The 25,211-nt window shown below is 36.4% G+C and overlaps 1 protein-coding gene across 12 annotated transcripts in view; it reads right to left on the bottom strand.

Moving 5' to 3' along the window:
- GPHN (gephyrin) overlaps positions 1–25,211 on the bottom strand; it is a 537,169-nt gene that overhangs the window by 134,484 nt on the left and 377,474 nt on the right. For all 12 annotated transcript variants that reach the window (XM_061429172.1, XM_061429169.1, XM_061429176.1 and 9 more), the window contains one exon: positions 12,962–13,004. In XM_061429172.1, coding sequence (XP_061285156.1) covers positions 12,962–13,004 — 43 coding nt within the window. The remainder of the gene's footprint in view (positions 1–12,961; positions 13,005–25,211) is intronic.

The raw sequence follows: 25,211 nt of genomic DNA, 5'->3' as shown, positions 1-25,211 counted from the left end.
AATGGTGAACCCACAGTGAGAAACTACTAATACTGTTAAGATAGATTTTTCCCTGGCTATAACAACCTCTTATTTGCAGGAAGCCAGCATTCAACCAACTTAGAGGGTACAGGGAGACCCAGGCAAGACAGACCCCTTCCCACCAAAGCCCAAGATCCTTGATTTGACAACAGCAAGCTCCTCTGAGACCCCTTAAGCCTTTGCTCTGGGGAATGGGAGTGTCTCTCTCTAATCATTACAGTGAGATAAGTGAGTCTCATATTAGACCAAACACTGATTTATTTTCTTTGAGCTCCCCAACTGCTAAGTTTATTTTGTCTTGTAGGAATAAGGAACCCATCTTATTACGAAGAACTTTACCATATATCTCTGTCTATCCTTGTCATTTTCTGTTATACCTCTATAAGGGGAAAATTCATGTGGAAAAATATGGGGGGTAGGCCCCAATAAGTCTATTTCACAAACTAGTTCTGGGAACCGCGAGGTTCAGGTTTATTTTCAAAGTGGTATCCTTTGAACAAGGATTACCTTATGCCTTGGGTTACCCATTTCCTTGGTCTTATTTTGTTAGTGAGAGTCTGGTTACAGAAGAGAGCTCCCCTTCAAACTTTTGATGCTCTAGAACTATAAATATGTCAGTTTGTAGTTGGACCATCTACTCATTAGGCTGGGGAGTCTGATGTAGGAGGTATCCAAGCAACATTTTGGATGGACTATTCACAGGTTCTCACTTTCCTTAGTCTAAACCTAAGTCTATGCCTCTTCCAGACCAGACTCCTACTCCTTACATGTATTTATGTTGTACCCCAAATCTTTGTACTTATCTGTAATCTCACCAAGGATAATTTGGAATTATAGTGGCCACTTTGGGGAAATTCTGTTATGGACAAAATTGTTTGATAGGTGCTGCAGGACAAAAAAGGAACAAAATTCCAAACATCTAGTAGCTGGATATTTTTGATTGGTGTCAGGAAACGTCCATAAGAAATTCAGCTTCCAAAATTGCTTCAAGAAATTTCTCGGTTAAGGCAAAATAAAAATAAGAAAAACTTAATATTTGTTTAGATTCTCCAAAAATCATGTCTTGAACCTAGTGGGTTTTATCTATTTGTCTTTAGCCATCATATATGCCTCCATTTACCTCTGCCCATCTCTCCCTCTGCTCCACTCCTCTTTCCTTTCGGCTGGTGAAAAACTTTCAAAACTCAGCTGCCTCTTAAAGTTTAACTTCCTTCAGAACAGAAAAAAATCCCTTGTGGTTGATTTTAAGCTCTCTTCTTCCTCTTGGCTGAGAGTCATCAACGACTTTCCAAAGCCTAGAAAGGGCACAGTGAATTTGCAGAGCAATTTGGAATAATTTTAAGAACATACCCGGGGGTTCCAGATCTCTAACAGTTAGTTCATGTTTGTGGAAGCTTGAGATGCAAAAAACTCTGTGAGAAAAGCCGAATGGGAAGAATCTGAAGGTAACTCGGAAGAATCTGGGCTTCTCTGGGCTCAGATGGTAAAGAATCTGACTACAGTGTGGGAGACTTGGGTTCAATCCCGAGTTGGGAAGATCCCCCGCAAGAGGGCATGGCAACTTACTCCAGTATTCTTGCCTGGAGAATCCCCACGGATAGAGGAGCCTGGTGGGCTATAGTCCATGAGATCGCAAAGAGTTGGACATGACTAAGCAACTAAGCACAGCACAGAAGAATCTAAATTGTGTAGTAAACCAGAGGGGTTTAGAAAAGCTATAGAAATTGGTCAAAGTCCTTTGGAGGAAAGGAGGCTATTCCCAAAGTCCTTCCTGAGAAAGTACACTGGGCTCTGAGTTAGTCTTACAAGCAAGGAAAGGATAACTCAGGAGACTTTAGGGACAGGCTGTTTAATAGTTTTAGACAGCACTCAGGAGTAGATGTTAAAGCAGATGTGACTCCTAAGTCTCTCCTAGATTTTTGTAAACAGTCTTAAGCAACATGGGGGATACAGTATACAAGCAAAAAATGATATAGGAAATAATGCCTTTGCTAGAGCTCAAGCACCTTGCTGAATATTTTGAGTCTTAGAATAAAAACAAAATAAAACTCATAAATAAATTGCTAGCGCTACAGACAAAACAACTAGATGTTCCTACCAGGGTCAGTAAATCTCAAAAGACGGAATCTCTTGATAAAGACACTTATCAATACTATATAAAAAAGGACATCAAAAATGAACTGTCTTGTGTTAGCTAACTGTCTTGTCTTTTAGCTAAGAAGCTAAAAGGAAAAAAAAATATAGTGAGTTTTGAAGATTTTTTCTTTTATCCTTAAATTTCCAGGGAGAAATTTATATAAATATTAAAGGACAACCTTGCCAAAAAGTTTTTTTAATTGATATAGAGGCATACACTATTAGTCTTTCTTTTTTTTTTGAAAAGAACAATTTAAAATTTATTTATGTATTTATTTTTGGCTGTGCTGGGTTTTCACTGCTGTACAGGCTTTCTCTGGTTGCAGACAGCAGGGACTACTCTCTAGTTGCAGTGTGCAGGCTTCTCATTGAGGTGGCTTCCGTTGCTGGGGAGCACAGGCTCTAGGACATGTGGGCTTCAGCAGGTGCTTGCACATGGGCTCAATAGTTGTGGTTCCTGGGCTCTACAGCGTTTTGGTGCACAGGATTAGTCTCCGTGGCATGTGAAATCTTCCTGGATCAGATTCAAACCCATGTCTCCTGCACTGGCAGGCAGATTCTTTACCACTGAGCCACCAGGAAAGCCCCCACTATTAATCTTAAAAATCTCTCCCTTCAGGTAAAAAACACTCTGAAAAAAATTCAGAATGTTTCACAAATACTCCTTTTGTTAGTTCTACTTCATTCATAACTGTTACCTTTGGACATTAAACAAAAGAACAGTCTTTCTTCTTCTGAGATATCGTACCTGCTAGCTTGCTAGGCAGGCTGTACTGTATAAATGGAATTGTTAGATTAAATACTTTCCTGATGGTTTCTTTCCTGAAGTCCCAAAGGACTCCCTTATTTGCAAAGAGATAATGGCTAATTGGAAATTGATTTACCAGTATTTTTGTGCTTAAGTTGACCCTAAAATGAAGATCTAGAGGAGATCCCAGGCTTTTTCATTCTGTGAGCAAAAATTTGATGAAAATAGGGAGGATTACTGGGGCTGAAGCTATTAATGTTCAAAATAAACCACTGAAACCTATACCCTAAAGCGTAAAATACTCTCTTGAACCAGAAGCTCAGTTCAGTTCAGTCGCTCAGTTGTGTCCGACTCTTTGCGACCCCATGAATTGCAGCACGCCAGGCCTCCCTGTCTACCACCAACTCCCAGAGTTCACCCAAACTCATGTCCATCGAGTCGGTGATGCCATCCAGCCATCTCATCTTCTGTCGTCCCCTTCTCCTCCTGCCCCCAATCCCTCCCAGCATCAGAGTCTTTTCCAATGAGTCAACTCTTCGCATGAGGTGGCCAAAGTACTGGAGTTTCAGCTTTAGCATCAGTCCTTTCAAAGAACATTCAGGGCTGATCTCCTTCAGAATGGACTGGTTGGATCTCCTTGCAGTCCAAGGGACTCTCAAGAGTTTTCTCCAACACCACAGTTCAAAAGCATCAATTCTTTGGCACTCAGCTTTCTTCACAGTCCAACTCTCACATCCATACATGACCACAGGAAAAACCATAGCCTTGACTAGACGGACCTTTGTTGGCAAAGTAATGTCTCTGCTTTTGAATATGCTATCTAGGTTGGTCATAACTTTCCTTCCAAGGAGTAAGCATCTTTTAATTTCATGGCTGCAATCACCATCTGCAGTGATTTTGGAGCCCAGAAAAATAAAGTCTGCCACTGTTTGCACTGTTTCCCCATCTATTTCCCATGAAGTGATGGGACCAGATGCCATCATCTTCGTTTTCTGAATGTTGAGCTTTAAGCCAACTTTTTCACTCTCCTCTTTCACTTTCATCAAGAGGCTTTTTAGTTCCTCTTCACTTTCTGCCATAAGGGTGGTGTCATCTGCATATCTGAGGTTATTGATATTTCTCCCAGCAATCTTGATTCCAGCTTGTGTTTCTTCCAGCCCAGCATTTCTCATGATGTACTCTGCATATAAGTTAAATAAGCAGGGTGATAATAAACAGCCTTGACGAGCTCCTTTTCCTTCTTGGAACCAGTTTGTTGTTCCATGTCCAGTTCTAACTGTTGCTTCCTGACCTGCATACAGGTTTCTCAAGAGGCAGGTCAGGTGGTCTGGTATTTCCATCTCTTTCAGAATTTTCCACAGTTTCTTGTGATCCACACAGTCAAAGGCTTTGGGATAGTCAATAAAGCAGAAATAGATGTTTTCCTGGAACTCTCTTCCTTTTTCCATGATCCAGCGGATGTTGGCAATTTGATCTCTGGTTCCTCTGCCTTTTCTAAAACCAGCTTGAACATCTGGAAGTTCACAGTCCACGTATTGCTGAAGCCTGGCTTGGAGAATTTTGAGCATTACTTTTACTAGCAAAGCTGCTGCTGCTGCTAAGTCGCTTCATTCGTGTCCGACTCTGTGCGACCCCATAGACGGCAGCCCACCAGGCTCCGCCGTCCCTGGGATTCTCCAGGGAAGAACACTGGAGTGGGTTGCCATTTCCTTCTCCAATGCATGAAAGTGAAAAGTGAAGGTGAAGTCAGTCAGTGGTTTTCTACTCTTAGCGCCCCCATGGACTGCAGCCTACCAGGCTCCTCCGCCCATGGGATTTTCCAGGCAAGAGTACTGGAGTGGGGTGCCATTGCCTTCTCCACTAGCAAAGCTAAAGAGACACTAAAACTAAGAGATAAAAGCAAACAGAGAAAAGATTCAACATATATTGTACTATTTTTTAAATTAATTTATTTATTTTAATTGGAGGATGATTGCTTTACAGTGTTTCTGTTAACACTTCTATCCTCCCAATCAAAAGGCTGAATAGGTGGGGATATGGATTTGTTCAGCAAATAGGGCCATAATAGAGTAATCACTTCCCACTTCCATGTAGTACTAATCCCCAAAACTATTTTATCTTCAGTGCCTCCTGAGGCTGCACATTTGACTGTGATTTATATTCTGCTTTCTTTAATGACTTTTTAGGTCAAAATAGTCAATATTTGCTTGCCTTCTCCTAAGAAAACACAAAATACATCTTGACATTTACATGGCAAAGATTTACTGAAACACTACTATTTTTCACAAGTCCTCAATCAGGACTTTCAAGATTTTGAATTTCCTTGTGATTCTATTCTTATTCAACATGGGGATAACTTTTTGTTGTGTTCTAAAGATAGAGTGAGCTCTAAGACTAATTCCTTCTATCCACTTACTTTTTCAACTCACAAAGAGGATAAAATTTCCAAAGAGAAGTTACAATTTTGTCTAAATTCAGTACCCAGAACAGGATTTATCTCAAGGAACTAAATCTCTTAAAAAATTTCCCATGTCAGTAACAAAGAGATAATTAAAAGGATTCGTGAGTTTCACTGACTATTGCAGGCAATGAGTTCCCAACTTTCCTGCGATTGCCATGCCAATTTAAGACTTAACCAAGTACTTGGAAAGGGAACCTCTTCCCTGGGCCCTAAACATGAACAGGCCTTTTGTGAGTTAAGATTAGCTCCTCACTTACTGCCTACCTAATGAACAACACTTCATCCTTAGACTGATCCCTTGCCAGAGGCAAATCTTCCCAGATGGCAGAACTCTGTGAGCACACCAGAAGTTTCAGTTAGCTACAGATAAGAAAGTTAATATATTTATTGGCAGTGGACATGCTTTTGGGTTATTCTATGATTCTGAAATGCTTTGGAAACAAGGAACTATTCTTGACCTCAGCAGGAATCTCAATTAAGAATGGTTAGCAATTTATAGAATCTTTAAGTGCTCTAATGCTTCCTGAGGAAGTGGCTATTATAAAAGTAGGGGCTCAAACAAAAGGAGATAATATGGAGCCTAGAGAAAATGTCTTGACTAATCATCATGCCAGAAAGACAGCCCTCACTGAAATTATAGCCCTTATAATACCCCAAAGAACTAACTCTTTGATTTAACAGCAAATTGAGTTCAAAGCCTGAATTACAGAATGCCAGCGATCAGCTCCAGAGTCACAAAAAAAGGTACTAGGAGAAAGCTGTGTGTAAATTGCACTGTTAGCTATTTAGTAGCTCTGAAGGACCCCAAATGGAATCTCGTTATAATTTTATATGAAGTTATCCACCAGTGAAAGAAGAAACTTGCCACTGTACATAATTAACATTGATGGGAAAGTGTTACTCTCTCATCTGTCACCAATATAATCCTGGTAAGAAAAGCAGTACATGGGTAAGAGCCCAAACCTCAGGGCACCCTTAAACATCTCCAAATGGGTTTCATAAAGCTACTGTCTGGGTTTTGAATATGATGTAGTCATTGTTCACTTATAACTGGGATGGTTTAAAGCCTTTCCTTGATAGAGAGCTACAACTCTAGTAATAGCAAAAGTTTCTTGATTTCATGTTCCCAATCCAGACAATTCTGACCTTTCTCTCTAGTGATGGAGGCATCTATTTTACTAGGCCTATTACTAAAGACTTTTGGAAAGTCTTCACACTTACTAAGATACTTTACTGTCAACTTTACCCTCAATCTTCAGGAAAGGCAAGAGAGCACAAACATAGATCTAAATATCAGATCAGCTAAATTCAGAGATTCCTGAACTTCCATGGCCTAAGGTATTGTCTTTAATAACAATGAGATAAAATCTTTCTGTGGTTCCATCAACTCTCCCACATACACTGAGGAATATCATCTTCATTCCAAATTCCACATTAGTGCAATCAGACATGGCTAAGTATTGCAAGGAATTATTCATGCCATACACCAAGTCTTATAAGTAGGTACAAGTACCCTTTCCTCAATACCCTTTAAAATAACACTTGCATGACCTGAAGCCCAGATAAGTCATCTTTTGGAAAAGACATCAGAGAAAAACAACTCCAGAACCCTACTAAATCTTATCAAGTACTGTCAGTAAGGAGCACAGTAATACAACTCTAAAAGTTTGATCTTTGGATTCATGGCTTTCAAGGAGGCATAATCTAACCTGAATTTGTGGATTTTTAAGCTGAGGAGTTTTTAGAAATCCTCTACAAACAGACAATTCTCTGAAAGAGACATCTTCCATTCAAGACCATTGACCACATGTTTGTAGAGAGGTTGTACCCAAGGTGCATAGAATAAGGCAGTGGATTTCTACATTTTCATCTGCATTGTATTATTTATTTTTATTATTTTCCTCCTTTTCTCTCCATGGTTTAATGCTCCTTTTAACTATGTTATCTAAATCGCCCTATTCTATAGAGCACTTCATTTGCATCTTCAATCATTCATACTTGGCTGTTATTCACCTGTGAACTAGCTAACGCATACAACCAAACTGGCTTTGCACGACCTTATTTTTTTTGGTAGCCACCCAGATTCCTTTGGTTCCAGTTCCTGATAATGAATCTTGGTTTCCTATGGAACTATACTCAACTATTAGGTGATTTTTCTGATGACAAACTATATATCAGGTCAAAGAGATGGAAATCTAAAACGTTCTCTTAGGTCACACCTAGAAGACAAGATTCTTGACATCACCAAAATAATTCTCTTAAGATTTTTGGTGGGAATTAGTTTTTGTAACCAAACTTTAATAGAAATGGAACTTGTAAGGGAATTAAGAAACAACAATGTATTATTTGGAAGCTGTCATACTTTTATACAATGTACAAGTTAAGATATTATTGATAATTCTCCTTTATTTCAGATCTTCTAAATGGTCTCAACACTTTAAATTTTTTATTATATGGTGCAGAATTATTTTTGATGACTGGCTCCAAATGTTATAACATATCTGATAAGCACATAGGGGTATTTTAGGGCTTCCCTGTGGCTCAGACAGTAAAGAATCTGCCTGCAATGCACCAGAAGTGGGTTTAATTCCTGCTGGGAAGATCCCCTGGAGGAGAGAATGGCTACCACTCCAGTACTGTTGACTGAAGAATTCCATGGACAGAGGAGCCTGGCAAGCTATAGTCCAGGGGGTCGCAAAGAGTTGGACATGACTGAGTGACTGACGCTTTAACTTTTACTTTAAGGGTATATTGGCCCCAAATAGGTCACTGCGTATTCTCCAATGACTGGTATTCGATTTGTGGTACAAAAGCCTGCTAGCTACTACTCACAGACTGGATATGATCTTTCTGAACTGATGCTGCCATTCAGTAGAGTCCCCAACATCATCCAGGATCCATTTTAAGCCATTGTTTTCTTTTTGAAGAAAGAAAAAGATTGTCAGATAGTTTAATTTTTATAAAAGTAGGAAAATTGGACCTTGATTTAAGAATAGAAATCTTGATCACTCCAGGGAAATTCTGGCTTGCTTTCTTCCTTTCTCAAGCGTCTTTAACTTCAAGCTTTACAAGAGGCCCAGAAAATATGGAGTGTGCTACCTGCTCTGATTCAAAGGTGAGCAAGATAATGCTTTTTCATACTGTTCCTGAGGTCTGTATGGTTAAAGCAATGGTTTTCCCAGTAGTCAGGTATGGATGTGAGAGTTGGACCATTAAAGAAGGCTGAGCACTGAAGAACTGATGCTTTCAAACTGTGGTACTGGAGAAGAGTCTTGAGAGTACCTTGGACAGCAAGGAGATCAAATCAGTCAGTCCTAAAGGATATCAACCCTGAATTCATTGGAAGGACAGGTGCTGAAACTGAAGCTCCATTACTTTGGCCACCTGATGCAAAGAGCTGACTCACTGGAAAAGACCCTGATGCTGGGAAAAATTGAGGCAAGAGGAGAAGGGGACAATAGAGGATGAGATGGTTGGATGGCATCACTGATGCAATGAACATGAGTTTGAGAGGCTCTGGGAGATAGTGAAGGATACGGAAGCCTGGCATGCTGTCGTTCACTGGGTTGCAAAGAGTCGGATATGATTTAGCGACTGAACAACAAAAGATAATGCCACCAAGACTAAAGAACTCCTCACTTGAAATGTTCATGAAATTACAAGGGCAATGGCTCAACTGCTTTAGATATAATATTTGCCTTTCAAGGAAAAACATGTGCTACTTTTAAGTAAGAGTGTTGTTTTCACAAGCTTTTATACTTCTCTGGGATCACTGATATCACAGGACCCCAATCTCTGAGATCTAATGCCTCAGGATCTGAGGTGAAACTGATGTAATAATAACAGAAACAAAGTGCACAATAAATGTAATGCACTTAAAATCATCCTGAAACTATCCCCATGCCCCTTGGTATGTGGAAAAATTGTCTTCCAGCACCATTTATGGAACAGACTTTTTTCCACCGAATATTGCTCCCTTTGCTCCCCTGACAAATATTGGTTGACCATATATGACTGGATTTATGAATGGGCTCCTGATTCTGTCTCACTGGTCTATGTCTATTGTCTGTTTCTAGGCCAGAACCATATGATTTGACTATTACAGAAATGCCATTGCACTCTTGATAGGTACAGTCTACTGTCTATAAGTGGCTTTGGGCAGTGTGAACATTTTAACAATATTAACTTTTCCAATCTATGAATCCATATAGTCAAAACTATGGTTTTTCCAGTAGTGATGTACAGATGTGAGAACTGAACCATAAAGAAGGCTGAGCACCAAAGAATTGATGCTTTCAAACTGTGGTGCTGGAGAAGACTCTTGAGAGTCGCTTGGACAGCAGGGAGATCAAACCAATGAAGCCTAAAGGAAACCAACCCTGAATATTCATTGAAAGGACTGGTGCTGAAGCTGAAGCTCTAATACTTTGGCCACCTGATGCAAAGAGCTGACTCACTGGAAAAGACCCTGATGCTGGGAAAAACTGAGGGCAGGAGGAGAAGGGGGAGACAAAAGACGAGATGGTTGGATGGTATCAATGACTCAATGGACATGAGCTTGAGCAAACTCTGGGAGATAGTGAAGGACAGGGAAGCTTGGTGTGCTGCAGTCCATAGGGTTGCAAAGAGTCAGACACACTTAGCAAATAAACAATAACAAATCTATGAACAAAGGATACCTGCCCATTTATTTGTGTCTTTGAATTCATACATCAATGTCTTGTAGTTTTCAGTGTAGAGATCTTTCACTTCCATGGTCACACTTATTCCTAAGTATTTCATTGTTTTTGAAGCTATTTTCTTTCTTCTTCAGATAACTGATTGTTAAGAGCATAGAAATGCTACTGAATTTTTTATGTCAATTTTGTATTCTGTAACTTACTGAATTTGTTGATACATTTTCTTTTTTTGATAGAGTCTTTAGGATTGTCTTCATATAAAATCATGTCTTCTGCATATATGGACTATTTTATTTCTTCCTTTACAATTCTGATGCTTTTTATTTCTCTTTCTTGCCCAACTGCTCTAAGACTTCTAGTAATATGTTAAGTAGGTATGATGAGAGTGAGCACCACTGTATTGCTCCTGACCTTAGTGGAAAAGCTTCTAATTTTTCACCATTGCATATAAAGTTAGCTGTGAGCTTATCATATATGGCCTTTATTATTTCTTCTACTGGAGAAGGAAATGGCAACCCACTCCAGTATTCTTGCCTGGAAAATCCCATGGACTAGGAGCTGGCAGGCTATTGCCTATGGGTTCACAAAGAGTTGGATATGATTGAGCCACTTTCACTCACTCAGTCTTTCCATATCTATAAATTTGTTGAGTTTTTATCATGAACAAATGTTGAGTTCTGTCAAATGCTTTTTCTGTGTCTACTGAGATGATTGTATGATTTTTTCTTTGACTTTATTAATGTTAATTAATGCATCACATTTATTATTTGCATATATTGAGTTGTCATTGCATCCCAGGGATAAATCTTACTTGATCATAGTGAATGATCTTTTTAATGTACTGTTAAATTTAGTTTGCTAGTATTTTATTGAGATTTTTGCATCTGCATTCATCAGGGATATTGACCTGCATTTTTCTTTTCTTGCAGGATCTTTTTCTAGCTTTGTTATCAGGGTAATGCTGACCTTAAGAAATGAGTTTGGAAATGTTCCTTCCTCTTCAATTTTTGGGAGGAGTTTGAGAAAGATTGGTGTTAATTCTTCTTTAAATAATTGGAAAAATAAGCAGTGAAGCTGTTTCTCCTTGGCTTGGGAAGATCCCCTGGAGAAGGGAATGGCTACCCACTCCAGTATTCTGGCCTGGAGAATTCCATGGACTGTATAGTCAACGCAATTGCAAAGAGTCAGACATGACTGAGCAACTTTCACACAAGTAAGTACTGAGATTAAGAAGTTCAGAAATAGAATAGCTTATGATGAAAAAGTCCTGAGTGTGGTTATAGGCATGAGTTATTAAAGCAGTATTGAGAGGAAAGACCTTGAACTTGTAGAACTCACAGAACTAAGAGGCTACAATGTAGGATGGATTCTCTACATGCATCTACATGACTATTTCATCCTAAGAAAAGATGAACAGAAAAATATGGACCATCATAATGTCCATCTGACTAACAGCCAACAAGTCAGTAAGAGCGTAACTGAAATGAAAGCAGTTCTAACAGCACAAAGATCCATGACAGAGGTGAAAAAAATTTCAAAGAAATCTGTTCTCAATACAAAATTATTTTTGTTCTGAATCATCACTATCACTGTCAATGATCCACAATCATCTCAGGATCAACACTGAATGGAAATTATACAGCAATCATGAAAAATGTCACTTTAAAATGTTATTTATTGCTATTGTTTTATTTTAGTAAATATTCAATCATCACTTCTCTGACTCTTAGTTTTCTCAATCTTAGGTCTTAAGAAGGAATTACAGGACTTTACATCTTCTATAATTGAAAAGCCTCCCTCAGATTCACATGTCTGTCAGACATTATGAAAACTCACAAAAGTATAAAAGTTAAACAAATCTGTTTGCATTTATTTTTATATAACTCTAACATGAAGTCTCTGGGCAAAGAACTAACAGTGTGTTTGCCTAATAGCTCAAGGTTTTCAAGCTAAGGTAGCAGATTTCACAACACAGAAGTCAGAAAATTTTACGTTAAAGTAAACAAAATAAAACAAAATTTTACCTATTTGAAGTTTTCCATTGACTTTTTTTTTTGATTATTAAATAATACAGACATTCTGCTGGAAACAGAAACCATTCCATTTACTAAAACTCCCAGTGGTATAAGTAAGGACCAATTTCAGTATGGCCCTCCTGTACTTCTTTTCTTGACAATGATCAGGAAGAAGACAGTGATATCATTAAGTGACAGAGAACAATATCTAAAAAATTAGCATTTACACAGCACTTTTCTCATAGAATCCCAAAGCTTTCAAAGTATAACCATTGATGTCAAATCATTTCAAGGATATAGGTAAGGAAAAGCTATTTATATTTCCTTCTTATAAGATAGGAAAATAAATAATACACAAAGTCAAATTACTTCCATGCAAATGTTATTGGTGACAAAACAGAAAAATAAAATTATGGTTTCTTCATCCTTGGTTTAGGGCATTATGTTCTAAAACATGCTGCCTGTGAAGATAAGATCTTTTAGAAATTCATAGTTACAAAATGATTATGATGTATCCTCTTAGGAATCTTTGTTTCTTTTTTAGTTAGATTCATTTAGTGTGTTTATATTATTTTAGTCTGTTCTCAAATAACTTTTTGGCAGTGCTGCAATTAAAGAGGGCTGTCATGTTTGAGTCACAGAGGAGCTCATTTCTATCCTAACCAGTAGTGTTATCGAAGTTCTGATGTCAGCTTGCAAAAACAACTGGTATAAGGGAAATATTCATTAATATATTGATAACGATATTTTTAGAAGGCAAAGCTCTAAAATTCGTATTCTTGACATTAACTTTCCCCATTGTTTTACTTCATTCTTTCACTAAAATGTCATTTTTAGCTTTCCTTCTGGCTGAACCCCAAGTTCTAATCCATTAGTCCATCTGAAATAATGATATACTCACTGGCTCTGAGAATGTTCTCCTTGCTGCTGCACCTGGACTGGACCTGCAGAGAGAGCATAAACTCAGTAATTTAGGGCTCATGACAAAGACAGACAGATATGTATGCATATTTAATGGGCAAACTCCTGAGGTCTAGGAGCAAAGGCTTTATGTATCGCACATACCATAACATGTAAATAAAAATGTTAGTTTTTTCCATATAGTTTTAACTTATCCTTTTCTTACTTAAAGAAAGGACTGATTTCTAGAAAAAAAATGGGGCACAATACTGCAAATGGGACAAGGGTAAAACTAAAGGCATTTTAAAATTGATGTGTATTTGAAATTAGTATATGGGGAAAAATTTAAATTACCACATATTCAATTGTGAATTCAGTTCCTTAATAGTAAAGGCACTGTGCATATCTCTTGACTAAAATAATAATGCAATTCAAGTAATAAAGTTGTAATTAAAGAGTCCTTGATAGTCATTTTTAGTTACATATGTTAATGAGGGGAAAAGAGAAATTATGAAATTAAAGTCATTAATTTGCCAGTTCTTAAGTGTGTAGATATATTAATCAGAAACTAATGCTGATTCAAATATTTCAAAGTGGAACATTCTTTTAAATATTGCAAAACTAATGAATTCAAGAGCCATGTTTGATGACACTGACACTTGTTAATTTCAGAGGAAGCAGTTTAAACACCTCTTCTTCCCACTCCACAGCAGCTTGCCCCAAATGGTATACACAACAAATTAACTTCTATTGCTTAACACAGTCTACTATTGTAATGAAACAAATTATGAAAGGAATGTTGCAACTTAGGGTGGGTTATGGTTGTCCTTCCCTGAAAAAAACAAGTGTTAATGTTTAAAGAAAGAACAACATTAATTAAAAAATCACAAACATACACAAGAAAAACACACACACACATACCAAAAAAAAAGAAAGAAAAAAAGGGGAAAAATAATTCCAGATGTTAAAGTTATTCTCTTTTGGCCCAGATTGTTTAATTAGTTTTAAATACACTAGAATGAAGAAACTAGTCTGGAAGATAACATTCTTAAATGCTTTACTTACAGTTTTATTGAATAACAATTCTGGACCAAATGGGAAAAATATTAATGACTACTTAAAATAATACAGGAAGGAAGACACGAGAGCAAGGAAAAGAAAAAGGAGAGAGAGAGGCTTGAGTAAATCTAGAAGATAGAAAAGAAACTATGGCCTTATAGAAAGGGACAATATGTAAGTGCAGAATATTCTGCTATTTCTTATTGAAAATTTATACCAAGAGAGTAAGAATGACTAATGAACTTGCTTCAAAATAAAAAGCAAGTTGGCATACCATGGAATGAAAATAAGTGTTAACTATATCACTACAGCCTTAAAGGAGAAAAGAAACAAATACTAATAGACAAATAATAGATAAGCTTAATAAAGAGATAAACTACATTTTAAAAAGCCATTCAAAGAACACAAGAGATACTTAAAAGAGTGAGAGAAAAATCTGGGATAGAGAAGGAAAAGAAAGGGGGAAATGTTAAAAGACAAAAACAGTTCAAGGAAGTCAAATGGAAGTCAAGAAGGTCTTCAACAAGATGTAGAAACGGAAGGAGCCCAAACCCATAGCGCAAAGCAATGTTTGCGAATGGAAAACAGCTCCTTTGATCAGTAATAGTTACTCTTAAGTCGTAGCCTCTATTCCTCCAGAGTTCATCTTTAAGCCCTTCCAATCTAGAGTGGAGCTAGTGTATGGATAGAAACAAGAGATTTACAATGAACAGAGCAGTTCAGATGAGTAGTTCAAATTGTCTCATCAAATGTTTCAACAGATTATATATTGTGTAAATGGAAATGGAGGTGAAGTACTAGCTGTTTTTACCAAAAAAGCGAACCAAACCAAAACCACAATAAAAAAACAAAACAAACAAAAAAACCCTCTCCCTTCCTTAGGTGGCTTAAAAAACAAAAAATTCATTCATAACATGAATTTAATAAAGAAACTCAAGTCTTGCTTTGTGGCACATAAGTTTAGAATGATACATTTCAAACACTTTTGGAAAGAGAAATTTGGATGATGAAACAAATTCAAATTTTTAAATCTGTGAATTTAGGTTCAAAAATTGCCAACATCTGTATAACCAATGTTTTCTTATTTATATTACATTGGCTATTCGACTCAAATTTGAGGGAAATTACTTTCAAATTAGCTTAGTGATTTTGAGTATACATTAAAAAATTAAGGAAATTAAATTAAAACATTTTAATACTTGTGCATGCAATAAATGCCCCTTATTTTTGTACCATGAAACTGGTTGTTTTTTTAATATTGACTTAATTTTATAAAATCCCAATAGGAAGACTTTGCTTAGCTCACAATGTAATGGGGTTTACTTAAAAGGATAAAGATGAAAAACAACTACTGTTTTTGTTCTCACAATGTTAAGTCGCTTTAGTCATGTCCGACTCTTTGCAATCCTATGGACTAAAGCTTGCCAGGCTCCTCTGTCCATGGGATTCTCCAGGCAAGAATACTAGAGTGGGTTGCCATTTTCATATTGTAAGAACAATATGGACTATAAAGAAGGCAATACAGGTCTGTCTTGAGTTCTATGGTTTTTTGTTATTGTTTTCCTTTATCTTACCCAATTTGTCAAGGATTAAAAATGAAAAGTATGGCCTTGGATGATCTATTACTTTATTCTACTGTATTTCGTTATTTTACTAAAATTAACATTTTTGGTATTGACAATTCCCCTTTTAATTGAAATAAAAACTAAAATGTGTAGAAACAGTATAATACATTAAAGTTAACGGAGGAAATAAAAAACACAAGAGACTTACTGAAAATTTAGGCAATTAATTTACTAATCAAGACTGCTTTCAGAAATCAAATAACTCATTTAATTCATTTCAACATGTGTTTACATATATAATTTTTGCTGAAGATCACATTGTCCATTAAGAAATCTTAAGCCATGAAACAGAAAACAAAAGGGGGAAGAGCACATAATAAATGGTAAGGAAAAAAAGTGAAAATGCTTTAAACAAAGCTGAGGAAACTTTAACAAACAACCACAATCTTTAGATACAGTTAGAGAAGTGACTTACCTTATGCTTAGGTCATAACAAGAATAGCACAGTGTTTAAAGTCAGCTCTTCATTATGGGAGGTACAATTGAAAGCCATAGGTTATAATAACATGAATTGCTACACAGAAATGAAGACTTGTTCAGCCCAACATGAAAAGCTAACTCTTAAGGGAGAACATTTCAACTTATGTTTAATGCAACATGAAGAACATTTGAGGGTGTAAACATCAAAACACATGAATCTCACAACAATAAGAGAGAGACAGCCCAATCTCTCAGGAACACAGAAGATTTAATCTGTGACACATAAGGGAAGGCACATCACTCTAACATTGAAAGATGCATGCATAATATATAAGCATCTACTGACAGCCCCCACCCCCAACCCCCACCCACTTGTACACACACAGGCCCACTAAGATACAGGGAAAGAATGTAGTGCCAAGCTGTTATGAAGGAAGCAGGACACACGGAAGCGCAGCAGTGGTCAAGTGATTTGAGAGGTGTTCTTCCCTTAAACCATCCCATCACCATGCTTATTTTAAAGAAGCCAGGAAAAGACCCCCTTCAATGCTGCAGTAGCTACGAGCCCCCAGCTTGAAGCTAGTGTATGGAATTTTGATCACCGTTCCCTGCGATGTCAGGGGCTCTCCAGTGGAAGCCAGTTGTGCAATACCAGTTAGTGGGGTACAAATGTGTGAATAACAAACATCCTTTCCCTTCTGCATTTCACAGAAGTGAGGGAGGAGAGAAACAAAATAAAACCCATGTTAAGAATAGGTTCATAACAATATAAAGATGTATAAATATTAAAATGGAGACTACATTTGATTGCAGGTTAATCAACTCAGGTTTCATAAAACTGACTCTCTTTTGCTGCTCACCAGGTTAATTTGCATTCTTTTTCCTTGAAAATACTTGCAATAAATCTACACAATATGGCTCATATTTAAAGATTCTGAGCAGTTGGTCAGGTGGGGGCAAAGCCAAGAATAAAACAAATCATCTTCTTTGATGAACATTAAGAAAGCCCTCTTTATTTTTAGCACGATTTTACTGGCTGGCAGTTACATTTTAAATTAAAAAATTAAGCTTCTGTATTTAATTTGGCTTTATTTACATTTAATTTTGCTGTATATATGCTTACTTATACAATCTGAGAAATTCTATGTCAATGGTTTGTTTTAAATTTTAATATTTAAATTTTAAAAAGCAAATAAGGATGACTACCTATTTAAAAACTGTAAGACTCCTATGTACTTTTCTCTACCGTCAATTAGACTTTTTTTTTTTACAATGAGCTGTTCCTGTCAATAATATGGTTGTATTGGCTTATTACAAAAATTTTCACCTTTGGTTTTCTTTTATTGATGAGAGTAGTTAACTTGACCTGCTTTATTTTTTGTCTGAGATGTGTTTTAATTCATGTGTGGTATACAATTTAGTTAGCAGATTTTTATTTTTTAAAGATCATTTACTTATATTACCATTTTCTCTTCCTCATCCTATTCTTAGCAGTCCAGAATATCTTGACCTTTCCTTTAGCACGTCTTTATCATTTTAGGCTCTAGGCTCTCCCTCCTTTAATCTTACTTTCTTCACTGGAAAAATAAAGGCTGTTATGGGACTCAAAGGAGATAGTACCTGTATCAGTGATTTTAAACTATAAAGGTGGAAACAAGTACCAGTGGTTGTTATGATCAGTGGAGCCACTGACAACTGTGAAATAATTCTGAATTATATACCCTCTTCATTATAACTTCCCCATCAGCTCAACATGGAGGCAAACTCTTATTTTTGATGGAAAGAAAAAAAGACCTCAACGTACAGTTATATGCTTTTCTCAATAGGAATTGAGGAAAACTTTTTGGAAATGACATAGCCATATAGCTATATGTATACTGGTAGGAATGAAAACCATACAATCTAAGGCATGGAGAAATTTCTGAACTAGCTCATCTACATTATTTCTTGTACTCCTGAGCTTTTAGTCCTTAGACAAGCTACTTCCTATACTGCTGCTGCTGCTTCGCTTCAGTCATGTCCGACTCTGCGACCCCATAGATGGCAGCCCACCAGGCTCCGCCATCCCTGGGATTCTCCAGGCAAGAACACTGGAGTGGGTTGCCATTTCCTTCTCCAATGTATGAAAGTGAAAAGTGAAAGTGAAGTCGCTCAGTCATGTCTGACTCTAGCGACCCCATGGACTGCAGCCTACCAGGCTCCTCCATCCACGGGATTTTCTAGGTAAGAGTACTGGAGTGGGGTGCCATTGCCTTCTCTGACCTCCTATACTATTTGTTCTTTAAGATACAGTTTAAATTGTATCTGGGGCAAAAAATATTCCTTAGTTCCTCAACTAGAAAGAATTTCTTTTTTCCTTGAACTCTGTAACAGCCTTATTCAGACAGAATTCAGCTATTATAAAGTTCACTTAAGTACACATTTGATAGCTTTTAATAGATCTATCTGGCTGTATAATCATTACCATAATCTAGTTTTAAGTTTACCTAAATTCTTAAAGCCTTTTAACTAAACTTCTATTGTAAGAGTTATCATAGTTACTTTCATTCCAATTACTGACGTAGGCCCCCAAATATACTGTACATTTTTGGAGGGAAAAGGACCATGACTTTAATTCTCTTTATATTTCTTACTATATCAAATATGGTGCTTTATACAGAGTAAATATTTGTCAACTCTGAATGTTTATTTTGTAGTAATTATATATTTTTTCAATCCCAGCAGATTCAAATTTATTATTTACAGTGTAAGTACGATCATAGCTATTACTGTAGTATTGTAAAATGTTTATTTGGACCTGCCAATATTAAGAGAGATAACACGAAAAAGATGTGGATTATAGCAAAGAAATAACCTACAGAATGACTGTAAGAATTAGGAAAACAGATTACTATTAATACTGCTTAAGTTTAATCAAATAGTGACATTTGGAGTCCAATAAAGGTTTTAGGTCAGGTTAAGAAGATTTCTTATTTCCTAAGAGAACAGGATGTTTTGTATCTGATAGGTCAGCTCACTAGAATGATAGAGATATTTGATGTATCACAGTCCTTTGGACATTAATTTCTCTACCTTATTAAACTTATTTAAGAGTAATCTATCTTTGAAAGAACAAACTTCACTGAATATCATTTACTCATAAAAGTAAAATTTAAGAGGAGAGAGAAAAAGGACCTCAGATTACTTGCCTCTTTAGCCTACCATGAATGAAAGGAAAGAAAGGATTGATTTGAACAACATTAAGCCAACAACTCTACAATCTTAGACTTTTAAAATCTATTTCTTTCTTGTCTCACTTCCTTTTGCAAAAGTGGAGACGTGGTCTACAAAAGCTCTGTTCTGTAGTTCTATTCATTCATCACTTTATCTGGATAAGTTAGGGTATAAGTATTTGGCTCATCTGAGCCTCATGACTATTTATTTGTGTTTGTGATATCACAATAAATACGCAACTGAACTCAGAGTTTTGGTTTATTTAATGCCCTCTGGAGTCCAGTGATATGGTTTCTGATACTTAGACATGACATTCAATTTTAAAAATCATGAAATTTTAATTTTCTTATCCACAAAATGAGGAAAATTAAGTAGGATCATGTATGTAAAAGTAAAGACTACTGTAAAATGAAAAAGAGCAATACAAATCTAAGTCATCATTATTATCCTTATGTACATTTTAAGTCACCTATATTTTATACAGGTGGAATCTGAGACATAATGAGAATAAAGAATTTGCTTTAGATCATGCCATAAATCAGTGACAAATCATTAGACCATCACTGCCAATTTCTAGACGAAAGTGTCAAAAAAGACTGAGGTAAAGTGTGAGGTTACATCTGCAAGGATTAATCTAATATCGTGTTGTATAATTTTAGTCAAGTTATCTCACTTCTATGGGACTTAGTTTCTTCACCTATAAAATGAAGATGTTTCCAGGGGTTTCAACTGAGGTTGAGGCCCTTTGGGAGAACCTGTGAATAAAAGTGAGTATTCCATTCACTAGAATGGAGGAAAAATTACAATTATTCACCAACCTAATTAAATTTTATTACTTTAGTTCATTATTAGGTGACAAACTATAGTAATATTAACATAATCTATTATAATAATCATCAAATTATTATGCATATTTAAAAATACTGTTCATGTCACCAAGATTACAAATTACAGTAGTGTCTAATGACTTGATACTAGATTTTGTCATTTAATGCATTTTAAAGGCAGTGTTATTATTACATAATTTTTATTAGATATTTTGTTCATGATTTCAATTTAATTTTTTTTGTAATCCCATGTATTTTATTTCATGTATGTTTAAAGTATTTTTCTGAAACAAAGTCTGTAGGGTTTGCCAGATTCCCAAAAGGGTCTATGGAAGCAAAAAGGTTAAAAAAACCTTGAACTACAACAGATAACATCTAAGCTTCCTTTTATCTCCAGGATTTTGTAACTGTAAGAAACCTTAACCACCTCCATCTGCTGCCTTTTATCAAATTACATATAAAGGAAGTCTTTCTTTTTTTAAGAAAATTAAATATTGGTCACTGAATTAAGCAACTGCCCCTTTAAAAGACCATCTCAGAAACAAAAAAGAAACATGGCTATTAAGAAGTTACAAAAACCTCAGACTTAAAAAATTTCTGCTTTACTTGTTATTTTCCCGTTGGTTTAGATAATTAAATGGAATAATTATTTAACATTCATCACATTTCAAACTCTCTAACTAAAGGTGAACTCATACACACACACACACACACACACACAAAGTGTGAATGTGTTTCATTAATTATCTTTTTAATTCAGCCATGTGTTGATCACAGGCAGAGAGCAACAAGGCTGTTATCTAACATATATCTTTGCAGGCACGTGGACAATATTTACAAGCACCATAATTTTACAAATCTTTTCCAGAGGACCAGTCTTAAATGTTTCCCCACTGTCATTTAAATCACTACTGTCTCATTAAATTCCACCTAGCTTTCTAAAGTCTGAGGTAAACGTGAAGAATTTATCTTCTTTCAGTATTAACCTCTTCTAAAAGAAGTTGAACTATGGCAGGTTACTCAGCTGGTGAAGTGAATAATCACCATGTAAAATGAGAAGCCTTTATGTTGCTTTATAGGAAACATGGCAAGTTCCTTATTCTCAAAGAATAATATAATAGGAAGAACATGTAGAAGAATAGAACTGATCACACCATAACTCAACAGAAAATTAATCTGAACATCAATGGTGAATATTCTTAAAGTATTTCCCATTTAAAGCTTTAATTCTAAATTGAGTCATTCTCAATGACCTCTAGAAAATTTGGAAATCCCAGGTTGGTCTTCTCTTGGTACCAAAAATATTTGTGAGTTTATGTTTGTTCTGAGGATTTTAATGTTGATCATGATAATTATGAGGAAAATATACTACCTAATTATAAACACACACATGCATACACACACACATATATAATAAAACAAACCTAAATATTTTTTGACTAGTAGGGATTTTGAATTATTCAAAATATTATTCATCTCAATCTTCAGATGAATAAATGATTATTTTACAGAATAATTTATCTTCATTCTAGAGATGAAAAAGCCAGGATTGTTACTGGCTTTAGATAATACAGTACAGTAGTAACGGAACTTAACCCTCTTGACTTCTAAATCCATTTCTCTTAACACTAGTAGAAAACCTTATGTTTCTAACTTACCAACAGCAATCACTGTATTCCTAATCACACCTGAATTTTCATTGACTTTCTGCTCTTGACTATTCCTGGTAGCAATGAAAACCATTTAGAACAGGCATGTGAATGTAGGAGTGAAGAAAAACTGATGTAAAGGCAGTTTGGGGAGTAGCACTCTGGAACCAAACTGGATTTGAATCTTTTGGCTCTATCATCATTAGCTGTTAAAACTGGACAGGTCATAATCTCTTTGTTTTCTTATGTATAAAATGAGAATGATAGCAATAAATATCTCATAGGTTTGTTGTGAAGAAAATGCGATAATATGAAATAAGGTGTTTGCTTAGAAGAATATCTGGCCCAGACTCAACAGTGTATAAGTATTAGCTATTACTAAGTTTGTTGTTATTATTATCATTCTTTTGCTTGGATGGTATTCTAGATCTGTAATAAAGAAAGCTGTCTAATTTCTTTTGTGATTTTGACAGCTCTCATAAATAAGATCAAGTAACATTAGTTTAGGTAAGTATTTGAATAGAAATTTTAAAAGAACTAATAAATCTCATGAAATAAGGCCCTTGTACAAGATAGGTCCAGTCAATAATATAAAAACCTGAATTATTGAGCACTTGTAATTATTACCATTTTCTAATACTTGACAGAAAACCATATTAGTTTTCATTAACCATGAATTTTGAAATGTTGAGTTTTTAACTAGATTCTCCTTGATATTCTTAGAGTAGTACCAGAAATGCTGACCCAAAATGTGGCTCTTTGGCATAAAGATTATTTTGAGAAAGAGTAGACATAAAAGAAGCTCTGACACAGAGTACAAGTTACCCTTTTGCAAGGGAAATTTACATTTATAAAACAAATTTCCATTTATACTACAGTCTCAGTCCTCTGGACCTGAAGAGAAGGATGACTCGAAATCACAAGGTATTCTTGTCAAAGGAGAAGGCACCGATTTAATCTGTGTAACAACCCTTATACCTGTTCACTGGACTTTTCCCAGTAATCTGTCTGTAACTGGCCTTCCTGTTCCCATCTTCCATTTGTCTTTAGTTGAGGATAATATTTAAACTGGTAGTTTAAGCTATCTTAGGGAGTTACTTATTTTTTCCTGGGTAGCTCCCAAGTAAACACGAGGTACACATGTTAACAAACTTTCATTTTCCTCTTGTTAATTAGAATCACAGATATCTCAGCAAAGATATCAAATAGATACATGAAAAATTATTTGCCTCCTCTAACATTCTTAAATGTCATATCATATCACTTATTCATTAAAACAATACAAATTACTATTTTTATTGAGTATAATATACCATGTAAGAGTATGGCTGCACTGTTTACCTTTCTAAATCAAAGGTTGTTATATTGTAGTTGTTAAAAAAAAATTCAACTGAGAAAATTTGAGGATCTACTTGGCTTTATTCAACATTACATGAATTGAGTGGCATCCCAACCAGTAATTAGTAAGGAGCTCTGAGAAGCTGAACAAATAGAAGGTTTTTGGAGGCAGAAAGGCGGTAAGACAAGACAAAAATATTTTGTTAGGCTACCTTCCTTGGTATATTCAACCCTGAATATTCATCGGAAGGACTGATGGTGAAGCTGAAGCTCCAATCCTTTAGCCACTCATTAGAAAAGACCCTGATGCTGGGAAAGATTGCAGGTAGGAGGTGAAGGGGACGACAGGGGACGAGAAAGGACAGGATGGTGGGATGGCATCACTGACACAGTGGACATGAGTTTGAGTGAGCTCTGGGAGATGGTGAGGACAGGGAAGCCTGGCGTGCTGCACTCCATGGGGTTGCAAAGCATTGGACACGACTGAATGACTGAACAACAACCACCTTACTTGGGGGTGGTGGAAAAGGGTGGGGGAAGGCAGCTATCTATCAGGTGGTTTGCCTCACCAGTGCCGCTAGCCAGGAAATCCCAGACTGACTAGTTAAAGGTTACATTCCTGGGAGAGGCTGAAACTGGATGTTCAGGTATTAATCCTTGATTTGTTGATGTAGGGCTTAGCACAAAACTCCATTTTGGGCCTGTTGTTTCTTTTTAAACACAGCATCAGTTTAAAAAGCTGTGACTTTTATTTCTCTAAATGCTTAATTATTAATAGTATTCATAAGGTATATGGAAGATATATAAAAGTAAGTAAACATTTCTAAAACATATTAATAAGCAGTAATGATTTAGAAAATGTTTAGAAATTTCCCCTGAGGCCTAGAAATAAGAGCTAAGTATTCTGAAGCCTTATACTGCAGCCACATGTAGTGCATATTGGGCTTCCCTGGTGGCTCAGTTGGTAAAGAATTTGCCTGCATTTCTGGATCAGGAAGATCCCCTGGAGAAGGGAAGGGCTACCAACTCAAGTATCAAGTCTCTCATTACCTAACCAAGTAAACAGTTAACAGATATAGCTTGATACTATTGTTAGACTCTTGTTTGCAGTATACCAGTCCTTTCCATTTTCAAGTTTTGGATGTCATGATGATGATGATGATGAAAGTCACTCAGTTGTGTCCGACTCTTTGTGACTGCTGCTGCTGCTGCTAAGTCAATTCAGTTGTGTCCAACTCTGTCTGTGTGCGACCCCACAGACAGCAGCCCACCAGGCCCCACTGTCCCTGGGATTCTCCAGGCAAGAACACTGGAGTGGATTGCCATTTCCTCCTCCAATGCATGAAAGTGAAAAGTGAAAAGTGAAGAGTGAAGTTGCTCAGTCATGTCCGACTCTTAGCGACCCCATGGACTGCAGCCTACCAGGCTCCTCCATCCATGGGATTTTCCAGGCAAGAGTACTGGAGTGGGTTGCCATTGCTTTGCGACTGCATGGACTATATATTCCATGGAATTCTCCAGGCCAGAATACTGGAGTGGGTGACCTTTCCCTTCTCCGGGGGATCTTCCCAACCCAGGGATCGAATCCAGGTCTCCTGCATTGCAGGCAGATTCTTTACCAGCTGAGCCACAAGGGAAGCCCAAGAATACTGGAGTGGGTAGCCTATCCCTTCTCCAGTGGATCTTCCTGACCTAGGAATCGAACCGGGTCTCTCCTATTGCAGGCGGATTCTTTACCAAATGAACTATGAGGGAAGCTTGGATGTCTAGGCTTAAGGAAAGGAAAGGCAGAAAATTCATTACCATTAAAACTGAACTTTTAGCTTACAGAGAAGACATAACTATTAAAAGTTATTTTTTTAAAAAGAAAAACTCATGACTCTCATACAATTATAAAATGAACCTGTTAAAGATTTTATCTAGTGTTAATTAATGAGAGAACCAAAAAGATGGTCTAATTTGTTCAAAAGAGAAAAAATACACATATATGGAATATCAGTAATATCAAAATGAATTTACACATTAATTGAGCAAAAATTAGTTGCATCTCCCACTGGATTTAATATGTATTTCTATGGATTAAAATACTACAATTCAATACACAATAGCTCAGATGATAA

This window comes from Bos javanicus, chromosome 10, assembly GCF_032452875.1.
Source record: "Bos javanicus breed banteng chromosome 10, ARS-OSU_banteng_1.0, whole genome shotgun sequence".
NCBI lineage: Eukaryota > Metazoa > Chordata > Mammalia > Artiodactyla > Bovidae > Bos > Bos javanicus.
The sequence above is the reverse complement of the archived record's forward strand: the minus strand, read 5'-3'. Positions and strand labels throughout refer to the sequence as shown.